The sequence below is a fragment of the Patagioenas fasciata genome, chromosome 1, assembly GCF_037038585.1.
Source record: "Patagioenas fasciata isolate bPatFas1 chromosome 1, bPatFas1.hap1, whole genome shotgun sequence".
Classification (NCBI taxonomy): domain Eukaryota; kingdom Metazoa; phylum Chordata; class Aves; order Columbiformes; family Columbidae; genus Patagioenas; species Patagioenas fasciata.
In genome coordinates, this window is record NC_092520.1 from 18,846,760 (window position 1) to 18,868,581 (window position 21,822).

At 43.4% G+C, this 21,822-nt stretch overlaps 1 protein-coding gene across 1 annotated transcript; it reads left to right on the forward strand.

Moving 5' to 3' along the window:
* Positions 1–5,055: 5,055 nt before the first annotated feature.
* ACAT1 (acetyl-CoA acetyltransferase 1) lies at positions 5,056–21,433 on the forward strand. The gene is made up of 12 exons (XM_065831535.2): positions 5,056–5,195; positions 7,193–7,240; positions 10,259–10,376; positions 11,293–11,388; positions 12,670–12,770; positions 15,897–16,040; positions 17,831–17,981; positions 18,531–18,626; positions 19,286–19,399; positions 19,780–19,844; positions 20,449–20,606; positions 21,058–21,433. Exons 1-12 carry the CDS (start codon positions 5,148–5,150, stop codon positions 21,176–21,178), a joined length of 1,260 nt encoding a protein of 419 aa, XP_065687607.2. The 5' UTR covers positions 5,056–5,147; the 3' UTR covers positions 21,179–21,433.
* Positions 21,434–21,822: the final 389 nt, after the last annotated feature.

The following is a 21,822-nucleotide window of genomic DNA, read 5'->3' on the forward strand; positions in this document are numbered from 1 at the left end:
TGCTCATTTAGCCAAGGTACTTTGCTGTCTTCCCCTGCAAAATTTTTAAGTTGAATTCAGGTGCTACTCCTGAAAAAATACCACTGTAAAAAGTTTGCCTGATTGCGAGTTCCGGAGTCTGTTACAATCCGAGTACTCACAAGAAGACAAAAACCCAAGGGTAAAGATTTCCAGTCCTTCTCTTGTTATGATTTTTCAAGTACTTGAGGTAATTTGTAGAGCTATTTAGTCTTCCAAATTCTATTTAAAGATGAGCTTTAGTCTTTCAATTTAAATTTACCAAAGTCAGCCATGCCAAACGTGGCTGGGGTGCCTGACTTTATGGCGTTTTTCGAAAGGGTTATGTCTCTGTACCTTACTGGGATGTACTTGGATTGCTGAATGTTTTGGCTGAGTTGTCTCTGAAATGACTTGTAATTTTTAAGTGTCACTGAAAATTACTGGTGGTGTCATCAGATTGTTGGGAACTTCATGTACCTGATCCTGCACTAATCACACAGTGGTGTGGGAACGGTGAATTGCCTGAGAGGGTGATTTTAACATGGTGTTTCTTCTCTGATTGTCCTTGCCTTTAAATGTGAATCTCTTTTTACATGTTGGCTCCTTTGTTCTTTAAGTGCACCGGTTAATATCAGTGTTGTGTGCTTTCTGGTGCATGCAAAGGTTACAGCTATTTCTGTGGAATAAGTAACTATTTTTGAGTGACTGTTCAGTGTGTATGGCAATTTTCAAACTGGCAGTTGTCGCAGGCAGAACTTTGATAGCAGCCTGCCGTTATTGCCATACCTTTTTTTCCTGTTAGGGCAAAGTGTAGTATTTCACAACAATGGTTTTCCAGGTGGAGCTGTTCTCTAGACATAAACCAGGTACCACGGGAGTTGCTTAGCTGCTTCTATTCTACCAGTGTAAATCACAGTTTAGGTAGAATCAGTGACCTAAACATGAAAGGTTCTAAACCTGCTTCTTCTGATAAACTAAGAACTTGGATTGCTTTCTTGCTTTGTGTTGTTTGTAGGTATGGCTCCTGCATTTCATCCTCATTTATTCTGGTGATGGAGATTAACTCTGTAACTTCTGCTGGATGTTGTGCTCTGAGTCCTACAGGTGACCTGAAACACCTGTAAGAGGGAGTGCTTGGGGAACATGTGGGCTGCTGCTCTGACCTGCTGATCCGAAGCACAGGCAAAGCAAGTCTTACTTCCCAAGCTAAGGAAGAGCATCACAGTATGATTATTTTTAATGGTCTGAAAGACTGAAAACTGAAAATTAGTGACTTGGAAGTTAGTACATTATAGCTGTTCTTGGTGAGAAATTATGCTGAAAGAATTAAAGAAGGAAATGCACTATGGTTTTCTTTCTGAATGCTTTTCTAAGACCACAGTCTTAATATGTATGTACAAGTCAGGATTTGCCATCTATTGCAGTCAATTATTTCTGCTAGTGAAGGCACTAAGGAAATTACTATACCTCCTGCATTTTTTGCAGCAGGCAGTTGGAGTTTAGCCCAAGCTGTGGTAAATATGGAGGATTTATTGCCCCAAACCAGTCTCGAGATGTCAGTGAGCTCCCTGGCCCGGGTGACTTTTGGCCATTGCTTCTGGATGAACAGAGTTGAGAAACATCTGCTGGCCTTCTGTGTCACCTAGTGCTGCAACCAGCCACAGGGCCAGGGGGTGCCAGCAGCTTCTGACCAGGTTCCACACCAAAGGGTATAAAGGAATCCAAAATGCCACGTTGCTGGGGAAGCTACAGCGTAAACTGGGAGAGAAGAACTCAAATGGGGATGTCACTGAGCTTTACAAAAGCAGAAAGGCAGAGAGCAAGGCAGAACTGTTTTCATGGAATCCTGTAACATTAGCAATAATAGGGCCACTTGATAAAACCAGCAGAAGATTGGTTTAAAATGCTAAACGAGGACTCTTTTCCAGGGGATGCAGATCACAGGTATCAGCAGTTTCAAAGAGGGTTAGACAAATTCAAGGGTGACAGGTAATAAAGGAAAGCATGTACTCTCCAGCATCACTAAGCAGTGAAGGTGGATGCTGGGGAAGTCCAGAGAAAACAACCTGGCTCTTCTGCTCAGCCTCAAGCAGCGAATGCAGGGAGTGCTGCTCTCCCACGGTCCTTATTGAGCTCCTGAATTCTCCCAAACAGGAATTACCCCGGAAAATCCTAAAGCCCTCCTAGAGGAAAAGAGAAAACGAGGGTAAAGGGAGGCAGGGGATGAGCTACTAATTGACTAGAGGCAGCAACAACTGTAGTATGGGCAGAAGGAAGATGTATGAAGATCACTGCACCAAGACCAAAGACTGAAAACATGGGGGAGCATTCAGCAGAGCCCCCTTGTCAGTGCCCACCATCCCCTGGAGGTGCCCGAGCAGCCCATGGCCGCTGCCGCCCCGAGAAGGACAGGGATCCTCATGCGAAAGGGTCTCATCCCTCCTGCTCCAGTTCCCTACTGCCAGTGGTGGGAATGGCCACTTGGCCAGGAGGGGTAAATACACAGATTTGGGGGAAAGTGCAGCCCAAACCGCTGGAGAGGAACTCATGCACAAGGGAATGCTGGCTGCGAGGGACTTTTGGTTTACCTGCTAAAGGAAGTCGTTCTGTATTTTTTATGCTGCATTAGAGGTTTGTATCCTGAAATACATTTATTAACTCTTGGGAGGGGATGTTTCTCTTTTCTTCCCTTAGCTTCTCTGTGCACTGGAGTTCTTATGCAGCTCCAGACTAACTTTTAAACTAGTGTTATTTCAAGAATGTCTGTCATCTTGTTTCAAAACAAATAATTTTACTACAGTCCTATGTTGTATCTTCTAAATTTGCATAGAGTTAATGCTTACGTTGTTGAAAACTGGTAAATTACCCAATATTCTTGCTTGCCCTTTAGGCCTGGGATGAGACACTGTGTGTGTTACAATAGTCATAATTCAGAAATGTCCTAGCCAGAAGACCATTGTACATCAAGGAGTTAATGACCCACATACAGTTAAGCGGAGAAGATGCAGGTTATGTTACAGCACAGGCCATGCTGTGCTATGGCTTGAGTGCAACTTGGCTTTCTGGCCTGTCCTGGGCTGCAGGTATCCCCAAGCACAGAAAATACTTGGCCAGCTAACCGTAATGAAGGAACCTATAGGAGCTCTCTTCTGCCACTGGCAATTATACCCCCTGCATGTTGTCTTTATTTCAAAGTGAAGCAGCGTGTTGTCCTGTGAACATCCTTTTGTTTGACAGTAGGAATGATGGCCAGAATTGTTTTCTCAGAAGATCCTACAAGATCTCTAAAGACCAAAATGCTGGGGAACCTCTCCACGGAAGGGATCTGCACCACAGCCATGCCCCGGCTGGAGGTGTGCCTGCTGCTGCACAGCTCGAGGTTCCCAGCGTCTGAAGAGAGGTAAGATCTTCTGCACTCTCTTCTTCCTTCTCACCTGAGCTCCAATAAAGGGCCTATTAATCAGAATGTTTGGGAGTCCAAGTGCCTTTCTGGCTGGGATGATATGAACACTAGCCCGGGTACATTAGCAGGCAGTATCCCAGTAAAAAAGGGCCTTATACTGCAGGAGTAAAGGCTCAGTTGAATAAGAGCTTTTTCTTTTTTGTTCTATATGTTTTTGGCATTATGCATTTCTGAAAAATATCCTCATCCAACCAAGCTGGATGTCTTTCCTATATGGTACATATTTTCAGGGTGAAATTTTTGGTTCTTCCCAAGTCAATATTTCAGTTCCTGTGTTATCTCTAGTTTGTACTTGAAAACTTTGGCTCTAAATCAAAGATCTAGACTAGATTAGTCAAACTCTAAAAACATCAGCTACTGACAGTCAAGCAAGCAAAAGAGTACAAATGCTTCCCACGTCTGTGCCAGTCCCAGTCAGCTTCTTGCCACGTGTCTGAAGAATCTTTAGATACATATAGAAAGCAATAAGTATTTTGCTTTTGAGGGCGAAGTGATATCTTCTCTCAAAGGGAAATGAATGTGGTATAGAACAGAAAATGAACTGAAGCTGATTTGATGAATGTTAGTATAACAATGTGAAGATAAAACAACAAAAAAATCAGGCAAGATAGCACGTGGATGGTAACAAGTTGCTGAGAGACTCTTCCTTTCCAGATGCTATATCCAAAGTGTGCTGCTTGGCATTTGTTCCAGTTTGTGGTATAGAGAATGGAAAGAAAGGTGCAAGTCAGTGGTGCCTTACCTGGTTTGCAGAAATTGGCTTGAGGGAACACAGTCGTGGGTGACTGTAACAGGAATTAAAAGAGTGGCTGAGGAGTAGGTAAGCATGACTGACCAGAAACAGAGAATTGCCTGTCCTAGTGAGTGTGCAGCGGCACAACTCACACAGAACGTCACCTTGTCTTCCGAGCCTGCTCTGTTGCGATATAAAGCTCCATGCGTTTTCTGGCCCAGCTGCGAGTGTGTTCGACATACAGAGTGGAGAGAGGCAGTGTCAGGCAGGCAGCTGTGGAGATTTAGTGACGGCCGTCATCTGCACATCCAGGTCCGGAGAGCACGGAGGGGGAAGCGAGGCGCAGGGCGGGATGTGGGAACAGCGGCCCCGGGGCTGGGCTGGGCTGGGGGCGGCACCAGCCGTACTGTGGAGGGGCAGCCGTACTGTGGAGGGGCGGCCGCACCGGTTCTCAGACAGGTTTAAACTCTGAGGTAACACTTTTAGATACTCATGCCCAAGGCTGGACAAGAAGCAGTTCAACTGGAACGCAGCTGCCGGCCGTTGTGAGAACAGGACGGAGCGGCAGCACAAGGGCTCGCCAGCCGTCAAGAGCCCCAGCTCAGACACATTCCAGCACCTGCCTTCCCGCAGCGCTGACAACCGCGCAGGGAATTTTTTTGACACGTGTTCCACACGTGGATAAACTTCCGTGTAGCTTTAGAGGGTTTATTGCAGCACCACACCGTGAGACGCTGAGCAGGTGCGGCCCGCGACCACCGCCCTCACCGCCGCAGTGCGGGCACCGCCCGCTGACGCTACGGCCCGCCTTCCAGCCCAGCCAATGGCAGGATCTGAGTTGGCACCGCCCTCGTCCTCGGGACCAATGGGAGATGGCAAAGGTCGGGGCGTCGCCGTCTATAGGCCGAGGTGGGGGCGGCGGTGAAGGTGACGGGGTCGGCCGGCGGGAGCATGGCGGCGGCGGCGAGGCTGGGCTGGTGGCGCCAGGAGCTGCTGCGGGTGAGGCGGGCGGCGCGGGGCGGCCCCAGCCCTTCCCCTCTCCATCCCGGGGCAGCCCCCGCCCCGCCGCGGGGCCCGGAAAGACTTCGCCAAGGTCACACCGGCGTCTGCGGCGGGGAAGGCGTCGCTCCCCTCACCCACCTCACCCGTGCGGCGCGGCGGGAGCGGCCCCGGAATGGAGCTGAGAGAAGGGAGTAGGTCTCGGGATGGAGCTGAGGGGAGGGAGCGCGTCCCGGGCCGGCTCCTGCAGCGGGGATCGGTGTCCGCCGCGGTCTGCAGGCCCGAGCAGGCCGCACCGCCCCGGAGGCGCCTAGTGAGCGAAGCGGCCGCCCCGCGCTGGTCCCGGCGGGACTTCTAGCCCTTTAGCCGCGATCTTGGAAGCGGCCTGTTCCAGAGCCGCACAGCGGGCTGGCTAGGCCGTCGCTCGGCTCTTCCGCGCCTCTCTTCGCAGTAGAGAGCACCCTGTAGAGCCGCCCTGTCTGGCCGGTACCCGCCTCGACTGTCAGGGCGAGCAGCAGCTGCCGAAGGCTCCGCTGGCGGGGCCGGGGGAGCAGGCAGTGGATGTGCAGCCCGGGTGCGCTCGGCGCGCTCATCGGGAGGGCGGCTGTGAGGTGAGGGACTGAGTGAGGGCTCCTGCCCAAAACGCCACGGTGCAGGGTGGCACCGCTGGCTTTACTGGGGAGCCTGGAGCGCTGGGGATCCCGTCACTGTATAGAGAGCGGTCCCGGGAAGAGAAGGGCAGGTAAAGCATCTGCACTGCGCTGGATTGTGTCTGTATTGCCATAGCAAAGCTGCAGTTTTTCACTAGCTACGGAAGTGTGGATTTATTTATTTATCTATGTATTTATTTATGAAGTCTGTAATTGACATAGAGCAAGAACACTACTAGCAGATGCCTGTTAGACCTAGAAAGTTGTTGTCTGGTTTGTCCAGTTTGCTGCAAAAGTGAACTTCAGGTGTTGTCCAGTAAGGACATGTTACTTTGCTAGGGATTTGGTTGATTTTGACGCTAACCCTTGAAAACCCTGCTACTAGAGCCCTGCAGGGAGAAATTTAATTTAAAGCTCTTTGCTGACTATTACAACCTAGGCTGGGGGAAAAAAAAAAAAGGGACAAATTGAAAAAAAACCCATGCGTTTTGTTAGTTGAAGGTTGTAAAATGAAGAAAGAAACAGACTAAATTTTCATATTGTAGACATAATACCAGAAGGCATTATTTGATTTATAAAACTGATGGTGGTTTTGTGGCATCCTTAAGTAGTTATTTGTAATTAGTATTTATTTAGCTGTCATTCAGTAGCAACCAGAAGTCTCCAGTGTGCTGAAATGTTGTTTAAGGAAGTGGCTTAAACCGCTAATTGAAAAATCATTCTGTTAGTGTATGAAACAATCACTGCAGATGTATTTTTGTTTCTTTACACTGCTTAATTAGATGAAGCTAGTAGCTGGTGAATTAGCCTCCTCAGGTGCTACCTTTTACTTTTCTTGGGTTTGTTTTACTATAATCTTTTGTTGTAGCATTCTGAATTCATTATTCTCATTTTTCTTCATGAAATGCCAATGAAATGAAGCTGTAGACACAAATTGCCACAGTTTAAAAAGCAGTGAAGTTAATGGTAGGAATGAATGAACCAAAGTCCAGAGAAGCAGACAGAGGGGCTGGTAAACTTTTTCAAGATAGCACAACTCACTGCCTGGTTTAGACACAGCTTATATGTGTATGTAACAGACCTGGCCAAAAGGAATTGGTTTTTGTTTTTAAAGGAGCATCTGTTTATTTTTCAGAAAATACTTTGTCACAAATGTTATGGTGAGGCTGTGTACTAGACTACACTTTTTTAAAAGGCATTTTATGATTTTTAATTTAATATTTTTCCAGGGTTTCTTTTTTTTTTTTTTTTCTTTTAAGTACTGACTAATATGAAAATGGTACATTACTGAAATGTTGTGTCATTGGCTTTCTTGATATGGAATTTTGAGGACTTTCTTATTTTCAGGCTTTGAAGTATACAAGCCGTGGCTATGCCTCACAACGTACTCTAAATGTAAGTATGAAGCACCATCTGACTGCAGTAAATCACCATTTAAAATTTGTTTCCTTAATCACTGGAGATTTTAAAAAGTTACCACAAAAAATCTGCATTGAAGACAGTGTTCCTTGTGCTCAAATCACACCTTACTGCAAAATCTTTGTTAGTTGTTTCAGTAGTGTGGGACAAAATTGGTTAGAATTGTGTCAGCTAACTTAAACTCAATGCAACTGTCTACCCATTTTTGGAAAAATACAGCTGATGCCAACTAATCTCTTTGAGGTTATTTGTATGTTATGCTGCAACTTGTTACAACATAAGAGATGAGGACAAGTATGGTATTGTTACTGAAGTCAGTTATGATGAAGAAGGATTTACACATACACCTTCTTACTGTTAAACAAGTATAATTTGTCTTTATTTTTTTCTAGTGTTTTCTTTCTTTGCTTGTCTCTCTAAATAAAGAACTCATGGTGAGACCCTGTAAGCTTTTACATGTGACTTCCACTGAAACAGCACAGTTGGAGGTATTCCTTGCTGCTTTTCAGTAGCTGGCAGGGGCAGCCAAAGGTCTGAAATGTTCATCTTTTTGGTGCCAAGTCCTCATGCTACTCTCGCAGGGTTAGCAGGTAGACATGTTGATGTCACACTGAAGTTGAAGCAAAATAAGGGTAAATCTGGTTTGAGGGGCTACTAGGTGTATTGCTGAATGTCACACCTTGGCTTAAAGCTGCTGCTTACATGTTACACTGGGACCCAGGCTTCCAGATATCTCTAGGGATGGAGACTCCACAGTCTCTCCAGTGCTCTGTTACACTCACAGTGAAAAGTGTTTCCTCATGTTCAGAGGGAACCTCCTGTGTGTCAGTTTGTGGCCATAGGCAACTCTGGTCCTGTCACTGTCACCCCCACAGAAAAGGATCTGGCTTCGTCCTCTTTGCACCCTTCAGATATTAATCTACATTGATGAGATCCCTGTGAGCCTTGTCTTCTCCAGCTTGAACAGTCCCAGCTCTCTCAGCCTTTTCTTGTATGTCAGATGTTCCAGTTCCTTCACCGTCTTCATGACTCTTTGCTGGACTGTCTCCAGTAACCCCATGTCTCTCATGTATTGGGAACCCATGCTCTGGACACACCACACTGGTGCTGAGCAGAGGGGAAGGATCCCTTCCCTCGACCTGCTGGCAGTGCTCTGCCTAATGCAGCCCAGGACACCATCAGCCACCTTTGCTGCAGGAGCCCCTTGCTGGCTCATGGTCAGCCTGTTGTCCACCAGGATCCCCAGGTCCTTTTCTGCCAAGTGGATTTCCAGCTGGCTCTCCCCCAGCATGTCCTGGGCTTATTTCTCCCCAGGTGTGGGATTTCGCACTTTTCCTTGTTGAACTTCATGAGGTTCCTGTCAGCCCGTTTCTCCAGCCTGTTGAGGTCCCTCTGGTTGGCCGCACAACCCCCGGTGTATCAGCCACTCCTCCCAGTCTGGTGTCACCAGCAAACCTGCTGAGGGTGTGCTGCATCATCATCCAGATCATTAATGGACATGTTAAACAGGAGTGGACCCAGTCTTGACCCCTGGCTGGTTACTGGCCTCCAACCAGATGTTGTGTCACTGATCACCTCCTCCTGGGCCTGGCCATTCAGCCAGTTTTCAGTACACCTCACTGCTTGCTTCTCCAGCCTGTAGATCATCAGCTTCTGGATGAGGATCTTACAGGAGACAGAGTTGAAAGCGTTACTGCGGTCTAGCAGACAAGGTCCACTGCTGTCCCCTCACCTATCAAACCAATCATTTCACAGTAGAAGGTTATTTGAGCATAACTTCCCATTAACGAGTCCATGCTGATGGCTTCTGATAATCTTGTTGTTCATGTTCCTAGAAATGATTTTCAGGATTAGTTGTTCATCACTTTGCCAGGGATCAAGGTGAGGCTCACTGGCCTGTGGTTCCCTGGGTCTTCCCTCTTGAAGACAGGAGTGACACTTGCTTTCCTGCAGTCTTCAGGCACTTCTCACAATTACCGTGACCATTCCAAGATTATTGAGAGTGACCTTACAAAGACATCAGCCTGCTCCCTTAGCACTTGTGGGTGCATCCAAGCAGGGCCCATGGATTTCTGGATGTCCAGTTTGCTGAAGTATTCCCTGGGTTCATCTTCTTTCCCTAGGGTACATCTTCCTTGCTTCAGCCTTCCTCCTGCTCTTTGGGGCCTGAGATTCCTGAAGGCCAGTCGTCTTAGTGAAGGCCAAGGCTGAGAAGGCATTCAGTACCTCATCCTTTTTCATGTCTTGTGTCACCAGGTCCTCTGCCCCATTCAACATCAGGCCCACGTTTTTTCTAGACTTCCCTTTGCCTTCTAGGTGCTTATGGAAACCCTTCTTGTTGCCTTTGACATACCTTGCTAGATTCCATTCCAATTTGGCTTGGGCTTTCAAAACCTTGTCCCTGCATGCTTGGGCACTGTCTCACAGGTTCCCTGCCACAAGCTTCTGGATGCTTCCTTTTAGTGTATGAGTTAGGAGGTCTGCATGGATGACCCAGGCATTTTTGCTTGACTTATTGCTTGTAGGAATGGATTGCTCTTGAACTTAGAAGGGATAATCCTTGAACATTAACCAGCTTTCTTTGACTCCCCCTTTACTCATGGACCTTTGAGACTCTTGCAAGCATCATCCGTGCCAAGGCTGAGCTCAGTCTGCCACACAAAGGGCAACCCCCCTGCGCCTTGTCTTCTTGACCTGTCTTCCCCAAAGAGCCTGTATCCCTCCATAGCAGCACTCCAGCCATGGGAACCATCCCACCACAGCTCTTTGATCCCAAGATTGTAGTCCTGCAACCACACACCAATCTCTAATTATCTGTGTTTATTCCCCATGCTGTATGCATTAATAAAGGTTATTTTAGTGCTCTGAAACACTTGCAGGATAAAAGGGAAGCTGGGACATGAAAGAAAGAGTGAAAGTGGATTTTAAAAATACTGGTATATCTGCGCATATGTGAGAGAGACTGTGACTTTTACTCCATGCTTCTCATCTTAGGAGGTGGTGATAGCAAGTGCTGTGAGGACACCGATTGGATCTTTCCAAGGATCTCTTTCATCATTGCCAGCCACTAAACTTGGTTCCATTGCAATTAAGGGAGCAATTGACAGAGCAGGTATATGGAAATGCTTTTTCTGTGACAAAGAAAGCCTCAGGTGGCTCAGAACAGTATCAGTCTGTGCGTTCTCTTTTCAAGTTGTTTGGTAAACAAAAGGTTCTGGATTTTTTTTCCTCCTGTGGCACTCTGAAGTCTTTATCCACAAATGGTATTTATTTAAAGTTGACTGCTGGGCTTTGTTTCATAAGTGGTGCTTCTAGGAGCAGATAATTACCTAGGGATATATGTGCTAATCCAAATCCAACTGAGTGTGCAACTGAGGTGGGGTTTTACAACACACCTAAGCTGATGCAAAGGCTACTTGCTGCTGTTACCAGTGGCCCATCCTTTCCCTGCCAATTTTTTACATGGGCGCTTAAGCTTGTAGGGCAAACTTGTGAGTTTATTCATGGATTCAAATCAGCAAAAAAGACCTTTTGGAGGGAGAGAAGGGTTAGTTTTCTCCAAATTTGGCTTCTTGAAACAACATATTACAAGAACTTGAACACCATAGTTGTTGCAGGAGATACAGTGGGAGAGCAGACCTGTTTTGTTTGGTGGCAGCTGGCTGTGGCCTTGACTCACCCCTGTTCAACAAACAAACAAAACACTTTCTTTGGACATACTTGTGGCAGGTAGAAAATTTTGAGCATTTAAGCATCCATATAAATTAAGCTGCTCAGGTGACTAGTGAGACTTAGAAATGTTTGCTTTAGTTAGTTAACTGTAGCTTGTTCTGCAGGGTGACGAGGGGAGTTACCAGCTCACCATGTTCCACGAATATGAGGGTAGAGATCTGGGATGCTTTTAGCACACAGGTTGGATATGATGCCTTTCAGCAGCCTTTGATAGAAAACTTCAATGGGAAGGTTTGTACAGGGGAGTTACATCTACTGTGTGAAGAATCCTGAATCAAAACAAGTTTGTTTTATAGGTATCCCTGCAGAAGAAGTGAAAGAAGCATATATGGGTAATGTCTTGCAGGCTGGACAAGGACAAGCTCCAGCAAGACAAGCAGTCCTGGGTGCAGGTATTAATTCTCTTGATACTGGGGTTAAAGGTTTTCTGTCTTCATGTAGACAGTGTAGATTGTGGTATGAGTTAAAGGAGAGTGATAGCCGACCTTTTGTCAAGATATTCTCTGTATGCTTCTTCCCCGTGATGGGTGAAGTTGTGTGTTGTACTCACCTAAGTGGGCCTAACTGTGTGTCTTCAGGAATCAGTTATCGTATGCACAATGAATGTTACTGCCTACAGTGTTTGCAGAGCCTGGAGAAGACAATATTGGAGACCAGGCTGCTACTTCCAGAGCACTTAGTGCTAATGATGGATACTGCTCTTTGAATCTTTCTTGAAACAGATGTTTTTTCTTCAGTGTATTGTTACTCTTAAACCTTATGGGATAACAGGTCAGTGGGTCTCCTGGAACTGCAGATAAGAGTATGTCAGTGCACTCATCTTCCCGCAGTGTCTGGAGCTGTCACTGGAAGGATTCGCTCTATAACGTTAACTGCAGCACAAATGTGCAAGAAATAGTTTCCTCTCTCTTTTGCTGTGGGGATGGGATTCCATACCTTAGCATGACTCTAGGAAAATCTATGGGTCAGGGAAGAACTGATACCTTCTTGGCTCTGTCCCTGAAAGAGAAGGAACTGCTTCCATGTGAGGCAAAGGGATGAGTATGGCTCTTTTCTTTCTTCTGTCTGGTTTCCCCATCTCACTGCTGGTGTGGAGGTGATGTGCTGACAGCAAAGCCCTAGCACGTAAGCCTATGGCAGAGGCAGTGCTGCAGCGGGCTTCAGGAAGCCTGCACACAGCAGAGCCCAAAGCTGTTCCCGTGAACACTCAATAACAGCAATAACTCAATAATAAACCCTGTGAACGGCACTGACACTCAGCACTTTTGTTCTTGTACAGTATTGTGTGTGTTTGGAGTCCCTGTACTTCTTGGGCCTGTCTTGCTGCCAGTCGCTAAGTTCTACAGCTCGTTCGTGCCTTTGCAGTCTTGAGTGCTTCTTAGAGGCAAGGACTGGGGTGTCAGGAGCTGGAATAGTTCTGGAGTCGCTTCCCTGATCTGCTCTCTCTGATTTTCCCTTGCTTGTTCCCTTATTGTGTGCCTGTTGTTGGAAGGGGAGGGAACAAGGACAGTAAATGGGGATGAGGGCAGATAAATTATCCTGGCAGGCTAACTAGTGCAAAGTGGACACCCTGGCGTAGGTAAAAATTTGTCCCATACTAAATATTGCTGAGACACCTGAAGTTTGAGTCTGCTCTTTAAATAATACAATTTTGTACAACTTCTTTGACTCAGGTCTGCCGATCTGCACTCCGTGTACAACTGTCAATAAGGTCTGTGCTTCAGGAATGAAATCCATCTTGATGGCAGCACAAAGCCTGATGTGTGGAAGTCAGGTATGTGAATTTTATTGCTGTTGTATGGGAAAAAAAACAAACCACACAACTAAAGTTGTAGAACTTGTCCTAGTAATGGCTTGCTCTCTGATTTGGGACTGTATTATGACTTGGGATAATAAAGCTAATTAGCAAAGTTTAGTTTTGCTTATGCAGCCTTAATTTTATAGTCACTTAAGTGTGTTTTGGTTTAAAACAGAAAAAAAATGTATTATAGTTAAGAAATTGTCAGATGTATTTTTAAAGGTGGATTTTTTTTCTTCTGTATTTACACCTTCTCCCTGCTGCTCTTCTCTCACTCCCCAAAAATAATTAAGGGGATTTTCAAGCTTTCTGGTTTGAAAAAATTGAAGAAATGTTTATAGACTCAGTTTTTGATGAAACAAATTTAATCTTGGCCTTCAGACACTTGAATGGATTAAAACAATGTTGTTTCCAAGTATACTAACGTTGTTTCAGGCTTTTTTATTGTTTTAGAAGTAGAATATATAATGCTGAATAAGCATTTTCATTTAAGAACTTGATGGACGGGAATTGCTAGTCTGTGTCAACTGTGTGCTGAGATTATGCGATAAGGAAAAATAGTATCACTTGATGGGAAGATGGGAGAATGCACTATGTTCAGCAAGTTGTTAAATGCGGTGCAGCGGGGAGAAGTGTGAATGTGAAGAAAGGCATTTCAGTTTTGTTTTTAATTCCGTACTCAGAGCATTTTGGCAACATCTCCTCTTCTCTGAAGTGAAAATATTGTCAGTTCAAGATGTAAGTGGCTCGTTAGTGAGAAAAGTACTTACTATCTTGTTTTTTATTTGAACAAAGGTAAAATATTTAAGTTTTTTCTGTCCCTTCTCTGAAAATAGCAGTGTAGCTGAGTTAAGCAACCACTTATTACTTTGGCCTTGCTGTGCAGAGAGCAGCACTTTGTCCAGCACCTACTGAAGTCAGTGGAAGTTTTGTTTCTGGACTTTCAACCAGGCTCAGCGTGTCTGTGTAAACAGCTACATTTGGATTTAGTAATACACATCCAGTGCCTTTGTGAGGGCGGTTGTGCATGCAGTTGGTTTGACAGGTGCAGGCCACGAGCTCTGAAGAGAGCGGGTGTTTTCAGCTGGGCTATCATACATGCTGTGCTGCCGGTCTCAGCAAAAACAGTGACTAAGCCAGTTACTGGTTCTTTAGAGCTATAAATGATGGGGATTTTTGGTATTTGTTTGGTTTTCCTGGCTGCAGGCTGTGAGGGATCTGTGATATTAAAGTCAGTGATGGTTCTCAGTGGCTTGAGACAGTGTACATCATCATATAGTGGAGTACCTCAGGGGTCAGTACTGGGGCCAATATTATTCGATATATTCATTAACGATTTGGACGAGGGAATTGAGTGTACTATCAGCAAGTTTGCTGATGACACTAAGCTGGGAGGAGTGGCTGACACGCCAGAAGGCTGTGCTGCCATCCAGCGGGACCTGGACAGGCTGGAGGGTTGGGCGGGGAATAACCTGATGACATTTAACAAGGGAAAGTGTAGAGTCCTGCATCTGGGCAGGAACAACCCCAGGTTCCAGTATAGGTTGGGAAATTACATATTGGAGAGCAGTGTAGGGGAAAGGGACCTGGAGGTCCTGGTGGACACCAGGATGACCATGAGCCAGCATTGTGCCCTTGTGGCCAAGAAGGCCAGTGGCATCCTCAGGTGTTTTAGAAGGGGGGTGGTTAGTAGATCGAGAGAGGTCCTCCTTCCCCTCTACTCTGCCCTGGTGAGACCCCATCTGGAATATTGTGTCCAGTTCTGGGCCCCTCAGTTCAAGAAGGACAGGGAACTGCTGGAGAAAGTCCAGCACAGAGCCACGAAGTTGATTAAGGGAGTGGAACATCTCCCTTATGAGGAAAGGCTGAGGGAGCTGGGTCTCTAGTTTGGAGGAGACATGTTCCTGTGCGACCTCACCTAGGCATTCCTGCTCCAGCAGGGGTCTTGGACTAGATGATCTTTTGAGGTCCCTTCCAATCCCAAACATACTGTGATACTGTGATATAAACAATTGTATTAACTCTGTCTCCAGGTCTTTTGCTTTATGGAATTGAAATGCCAGGGACTCATGTTCCTCTGATCTATTGCTGCTTCCATGTGTCAGCTGCCTTTCTGATTTATCTGCCTTTCCTGTTTGCCTCCAGCCTTCTTGCTTTATTATTTCTTGTCACTGTTCCTGGATCTAGTTAATAATCTATTCTGAACTAAACCATTGTTTTTTCTGCATCTTAATTTAAAGAAACCAAAAAAAGCTTTCATTTTTGTCTTATTGCTGTTTTGATGTAAAATCTTTTTGTGTTTATATTAACAGCAGTATTAAACTCTTCAAGACTCACACTGCTATGTTTGTATTTTTCTTACATTTATCTGTATTTCAAATATGCCATTCAACACAGCTGTGGCAGTTTTTTACATCCTGAGATCCTAGGGACTTTGGAGGTATAGTCTGGTGAACAGCAGATATACATATAGTCCTTATAGCTTTGCTGTTTGTAGGTTTTCTGTTTGTTTGCTTTGTCTCAGCTTACAAAGGACCTATAATGATTCAGCTTAGTTCAGGTTCACTAATCGTGAACACCTCCTTTTTTTTAGCTGGCCTTTTCAGATGATAAAACCATACTATAAGTCATCTCTCTTTACATAGTAAGATGAAACAATAATATGTAAAACTGCAGGTACTTGTAAATCTCTGTCTCTTATTGGTCTCTTATATTCTGACTGCTGCTTGTTCCATAGGGATATGGAGCTGCTAACAAAGAAAAAAAATGAGAAATTTACAGAAAAAGACTATTTGAAGTAAAATTTGTGATTTGATCTAGGAAGTTTTTGAAGTAGAAGTGCAAGAGAGTGACATGGCTTTTGCAGCTTTCTAAAATTACGTGGGAGAGAAAAGTCCAGTTGTTCTGTTGGGGTGGATTAACTGTTTTCAGCTGTTGTTCCTGCTGCTTGCTTTTTAAATGCATTAAGTTGTTTGGTTTTTTTTTTTTTCCCTCTAAGACAGAAAGCATCCACACTTAAGCTTTTGCTAATATTTCTTCCTACAAGAAGTCTTAGAGAGCACACCGCATTATTAACAATTTTAACTTGTTCCCTTTGAGCAGGATGTAATGGTTGCAGGTGGAATGGAGAGCATGTCTAATGTACCCTACACAATGAGCAGAGGATCAACACCTTATGGAGGAGTAAAGCTGGAAGACCTGATAGTAAAAGATGGGCTCACGGATGCTTATAACCACATCCATATGGTAAATATTCCTGCACAGTACTAAAATATCAACCATAGATCTGGTGCAGCTTTGAGGAGCTTGCTTATAATTATTATGAAACTCCTTCATCAAGAAAACCTAGAAATGAGAAATAATGTTAATGGAGGAGGAAAAAGTCTTCCATTTCCACGCTTCCTGTAGTAACTGTAATGGAGGAGCTAGACAGAAGACCAAAATGGAGTATCAAATAATGCGGTAATATTTATCTGTCTCTGATAGGCAAAGTCTAACTAACCTAGAACAGGGATTTTTTTTAAAAATTAAAATTTACCATTGATTACTGTTGCTGTCTCTGTGGGACAGAGCAATCAAGTCACTCGGCATGTCTGAGGGTACTTGCTCTGTACGGTTCAGCAGGCTGTCGTGTTTATTTTTCCTCCCCCAATGTACATACCTCATATATTCTTTTGGAAGGATTGTGTCTGCTGATACGCTTTGTCATCAGCGTGGTAACTTAACTGGGACAAACCAGTGCAAACTTATTGAACTAAGAATTGCAAACTTAGGATGGGTTTGGAAAACAACTGGTATGAAGATAATGGAGAACAGGCCTTGGGGAAGAACAGTTTGAAAAGAAAAATACTACTTTCAGTTCACCAATGTTTCTGACCTTTGCCTGTGGTAATTCACAACTGTAGGGTATTATCAATTGGTCAGTTAGTGTTCTTGCTGCTGTGCAGGAAAACACGTCATGAAGAATATTCTTCTGCGATCTGTGTATTTGGTACAGACCTCACTGCTTCCATGTGTGATTTATTATTTCTGCTTAGGCTGGTGGTTGAAATCCACTCCCACATTTCAGCTTAAATGGATTTTGATTGTGAGGATTTTTATTAAAATGTGAATAGTGGCTTTTCTAGTTCCCTGTTGGGGGGGGGGGAAACTCCAGGAGCTGGTTATCATATCCACAGTTTTAATATTCTGGGGCAATATTTCAGAGCCTTTGACACTGTAGCAGCTGTAGGTTGTTGCGCGGAAAACCTTAATGGTCTGTATGGGAATATACAGGAAGGTCCATCCGATTAAATTCTCGAACTGCATAGAAGAAAACGTTCTGTTTGAAGAGCTGGAAGAGCACAGTACTGAGGGGTTTTGTGTTGATTCATTGAGTTTTCTGAAGAAATGAGAGGTGTAACAAAAGCTGTTTGAGAACAAATCTTTCAGGTTGACTAAAAGAGTATACTTTTTTTTTTTTGCTACTAGGTGTTTAGACAGTGTTGTTAATGAATTATGATTGTATAATTATGATTGCCCTATATATAAAATGATTTGTTTTATTCTACTTATTTAATTCCTGAAAAAAAGGTATACATACTTGTACAGTTTTTAGAGTATCAGATCCCAAAGGCTAAGGAAACCCTGTGTGTTGACCTGTTCTTGTAACCTTTGGAACAGACAAGCTAGTAGCGGAAGGAAAAGACTAGTAAGGCTGTTCTGGGCCTGAACAATAATCTTCAGTCTCTGAAGACTTCAACCCTAAGCACTTTAAAACTTACTTTTGCTTGCAGGTTTTTAATTTAAAAGAAAAGCTTTGTAAGGAGAAGGTCCTTCTTGGCTTTAACAATCTGGATCCAGAAAACATTTGCTAAATCTGAAGTTCATATTCCAAAACTGTAAGTTGCTGTTTGATCATGGCTGTGTAATTTAGAAATGGACACCACATATTAGTCACATGCAATTCTGGAAATCTGCTGGATGAGTTTTTTCAGTTACATTTCCAGTTCACATTTCCAGAAATACCAAACCTAACGTGCTTGGTTTTCTCCAAGGGCAACTGTGCTGAGAATACTGCGAAGAAGTTCACTATTTCACGAGAGGAACAAGACACTTACGCCATAGGCTCTTACACGAAGAGCAAAACAGCCTGGGAGGCAGGAATATTGGCAAATGAAATAGTTCCTGTCACTATTTCAAAAAAAGGTATTATGGAAAGGTGTGATAAAATGAGTTGTGCTTCTCATTGACAGCTGTAATGTTGTCTGTGGTTAGTGCAATTTTGTTGAAACATGCAAATCTCAGGGACACTCATGTTAGATTAGCTAAGAATTTTCTGCTATGGGCACTGACCTGTGGTCTTTGTGGGTGTTTATTTTTTAATTATTTTTAATTTTTATTTTTCTTTAATGTTACACACCATCTCTTCTTTTCATGTAAGTGGAAGACTGTTGAATTTAGCTAGTGTGTCTCAAAGATGTTGGTATTTTACTTTTCCTATTAATTACGTTACAGATATGTTCTTTGTCCCTTCAGCCACCACGAAGTATAAATGGATTTGCTGTGAATAAATTGAATGAAGAACTAATTTTTTTTACGTTTTCATAAGCACATTTCTTGACATGCATTTTTCAATGTTTACATTTTTAACTGAATGAAGTTGTTTAAATAAGGCAGCATTTAGTCTAGGGACTGTGTTAGAATGTCTAAAGGATGTACTGTTCTATAAAATACTAAACGAAATCTGAATTTCAGGAAAGCCAGACGTAGAAGTGAAAGAAGATGAAGAATACAAACGCGTTGATTTTAGTAAAGTTCCAAAGCTGAAAACTGTTTTCCAGAAAGAAAATGGTAAATACTGTTAAATGAACTGCTTAATTTCCTACCAAGCGCAGGGTTACTTTGTTACGCTGTTCACAAGAGCCTGAATGCCCAACAGCCGGCCATTAACATTTAGATGTCTGCCAAGATAAAGAAACATGCTTCAGCACAGCGTGAACAGGCTGGGATTAAAAGGTGGGCCAAGAACTTAAACCAGTGGAAACCTCTGGTTTGAACGTTTACTTTAAAAAGACTGAAATGGGTTGGTTTCAGTTTAGCTATTGCCTTGGTCTCCAGCAAGTATATGCTCTTGTTTCAGTGGGAGCCGGAGTGACTTTCAGTCTGTAATCGATGAATCTTTCTGGCTAAATGGAAGTTGCTGCTCATTCGCAACCCTTTTTGAGTGGGAATTCTCTGTCGATGCCAACAATGTGGTTGATGTGGAAAGTGTGATCTAAACCCCACTTAGATAAAGTTATGAATACATGTGATTGCACTTGTTTGATCAAGCCGATTTAAAAAAAAAAAAAAAAAGGCTAAAGACTGATTTGTAGTTAACTCAATGCAACAGATATCACCATGTTGTTGAGACACGGGCCAAAGGTAAAAAAACCTAAATTATAAACTGGCCTATACTGGAGCTGTATCACACTCTCCCCTCTGTTTACACAAGGCTTTGCTTTTTCTAGGAACAGTGACAGCTGCTAATGCCAGTACTCTGAACGACGGAGCAGCTGCTTTGGTGCTGATGACGACAGAGGCCGCCAAGAGGCTGAAAGTCAAACCATTGGCACGGATAGTAGGTGAGAGTTTTATTTTCTTATCTTTGAGTGCGGTCCTGGCACATACTCCTGCCAGGTGCTCTCAGACTGGGATCCCGTTGGGCTGGTTACCTGACATTTGTGGGACAGAAAAGGTGGCTGCATCTTCTCAACACAGTCCTTGAAAGTTCAAGTGTTTTTCCAGCTGGCTTTTGATCATAAACAGCTTTCTATATGGAATAATATTAAAAATCAAAAAATGGTATTATGTGCCTCACTTAAGGCACTAAACTTTAGATGTATGTATCTCATGGACCATTATATTCAGAGTTTTTCTATCTTGGCTGGGTTTGCTGCTTGCACAAAAAAAAAAAATCATGTAAAAACAAAAGGTCTTTAAAGAGCTTTTGTGATTCTTGCAGCTTTTGCAGATGCTGCTGTTGATCCCATTGACTTCCCAATTGCACCTGCACATGCTGTTCCCAAGGTAGGAATTAAACTTTTTTGAAAAACAACAAACTTCCCTAGGACTGGATTCTTGGTTCATACCTCAGCTGATCTTCCTGTAATTAGGATGAAAATTGCAATTACATCATAAATACAAAGAAACTTTTTCAGATGATCAAGGCTAGAATGCAGATTTTTCAGAGTAGCAAATTTTTCACACCTATTTTGAAGGAGAATATTGTTTTTATACTGCTTTCACCAAATTTAGGCTTGTTTACGCTTTTGAAACTTTGCAACTAGTATGGCTAAAAGGCAAAATAAATACGGTTATACATGTATAGACTAGTTCAGGAAGGAACTGAACACAAGTGCGTGGCATGAGGCAATACTGTATCAATTCAAGTGTACTGACTGTAGCAGCGACCTTAGTGTAAGTGTGATGGAAATGTGTTCCTGGCATAGGGTACTCTCCATTTCTTTGTTCATGAAAATTCAAGTTTGTGCTTCAGTCCCTCAATATGGCTTTTTTCCATCTGACAAAAAGGTTCCGAAATGTTAACTTGAGTCAGACTACAGGCAGCCTGAGTCACCGACTTCAAAGCAGACTGAATTTTACATAGTAGTATTTTTACTATTGTTTCTAGATTCTAAGTGAGGCAGGCATTAAAAAAGAAGATATTGCAATGTGGGAAATCAATGAAGCGTTCAGCGTTGTGGTGCTGGCCAATATTAAAATGCTGGGTATCGACCCACAAAAGGTGAACATTCACGGAGGTGCTGTCTCTCTTGGACATCCCATAGGGTGAGTAAAATCAGCCCTGGTTTTTGTTCTGCACAGAGGCATTGCTTTCTAGACACACTGCTGACACGTTAACCTGTATTTTCAAATTAACTGGAAGTAGGAAGGGTAATAGAAACTTGCTATCAAGTACACAGCGACTTAATTCAGGTGTTGAATTTTGAGTACCTTGAAAAGAGCATGATCCCATTTTTCTCTTCACAGTTACCACCTACTTTTATAAAGAGCTTGCTTGCTACCATAGAATATGTATTTATGAAATATTAAAACCAAATCACAGAATAAACACTAAAAATTAGATGTAGATTAAAGCGTTGGTTTGGTCTTTTTGCTAGTTTGTTGGTATTTTTTCCCCTCCAGTGAATCAGTACAATATTCTGCCAACTGTCCTGTGTGGGTCAAATTAAGAATTTCCTTAAACTAAACTATATACATTTTTTTTTCTTTTATTCAGAATGTCTGGAGCAAGAATTGTTGCTCACATGGCTCACGCATTGAAACAAGGGCAATATGGTCTTGCAGGAATTTGCAATGGAGGAGGAGGTGCTTCCGCAATATTGATAGAGAAGTTGTAGGTCCAGATGGTGTTGGAAACAGCCTTAAACACCCTCTGATCCAAACAGAGTGGTACCTGTTACATCTTATTTATCAATAAGTGGATGAATTCCTTAACTGTATTCTAAAATTTCTCAACACATCATTGTTTATTACTACAGACAACTGGGATTTTATTAGGTTGACTTGGTGCAATTTTTTGTACCGTACAAATAAAAAATGTCAAATTATGCTAATGTCTTGAGACCTGACAATAAAGAATGTTTGTAACTGTGTTTCCTCTGTCACTGATGATGAAATGAATTATTTTGGTAACTCATATAGTGCTGCTACTAGAAGGAGCTAGTTTCTTGTAGTTTTGTTGCTTAATTTTCCTAATTACGAAGTGATTTTCGCAAAAAAATAACTTGATTTAAAGGCTGTTTTTCTGCTGTTGTGCACCTCTAAGCCTGGTCAGATGCAGAAAAGGAGCCCCTGCCTTGGGGTGTAGTGCCCAAGTAAACTGGAAGAGGGGAGGCAGGAAAATACTTTCCTGGAATGAATCTTGTTCGAGGCTTTGGTGAGAAGTTCATGCAGTTTCTTCAGCAGGCTTTTCACCAGTAAAAAACCTATTCCAAATCTCACCCTGTTCACAAGGGAAAAACATCAAACGCTTATATATTTC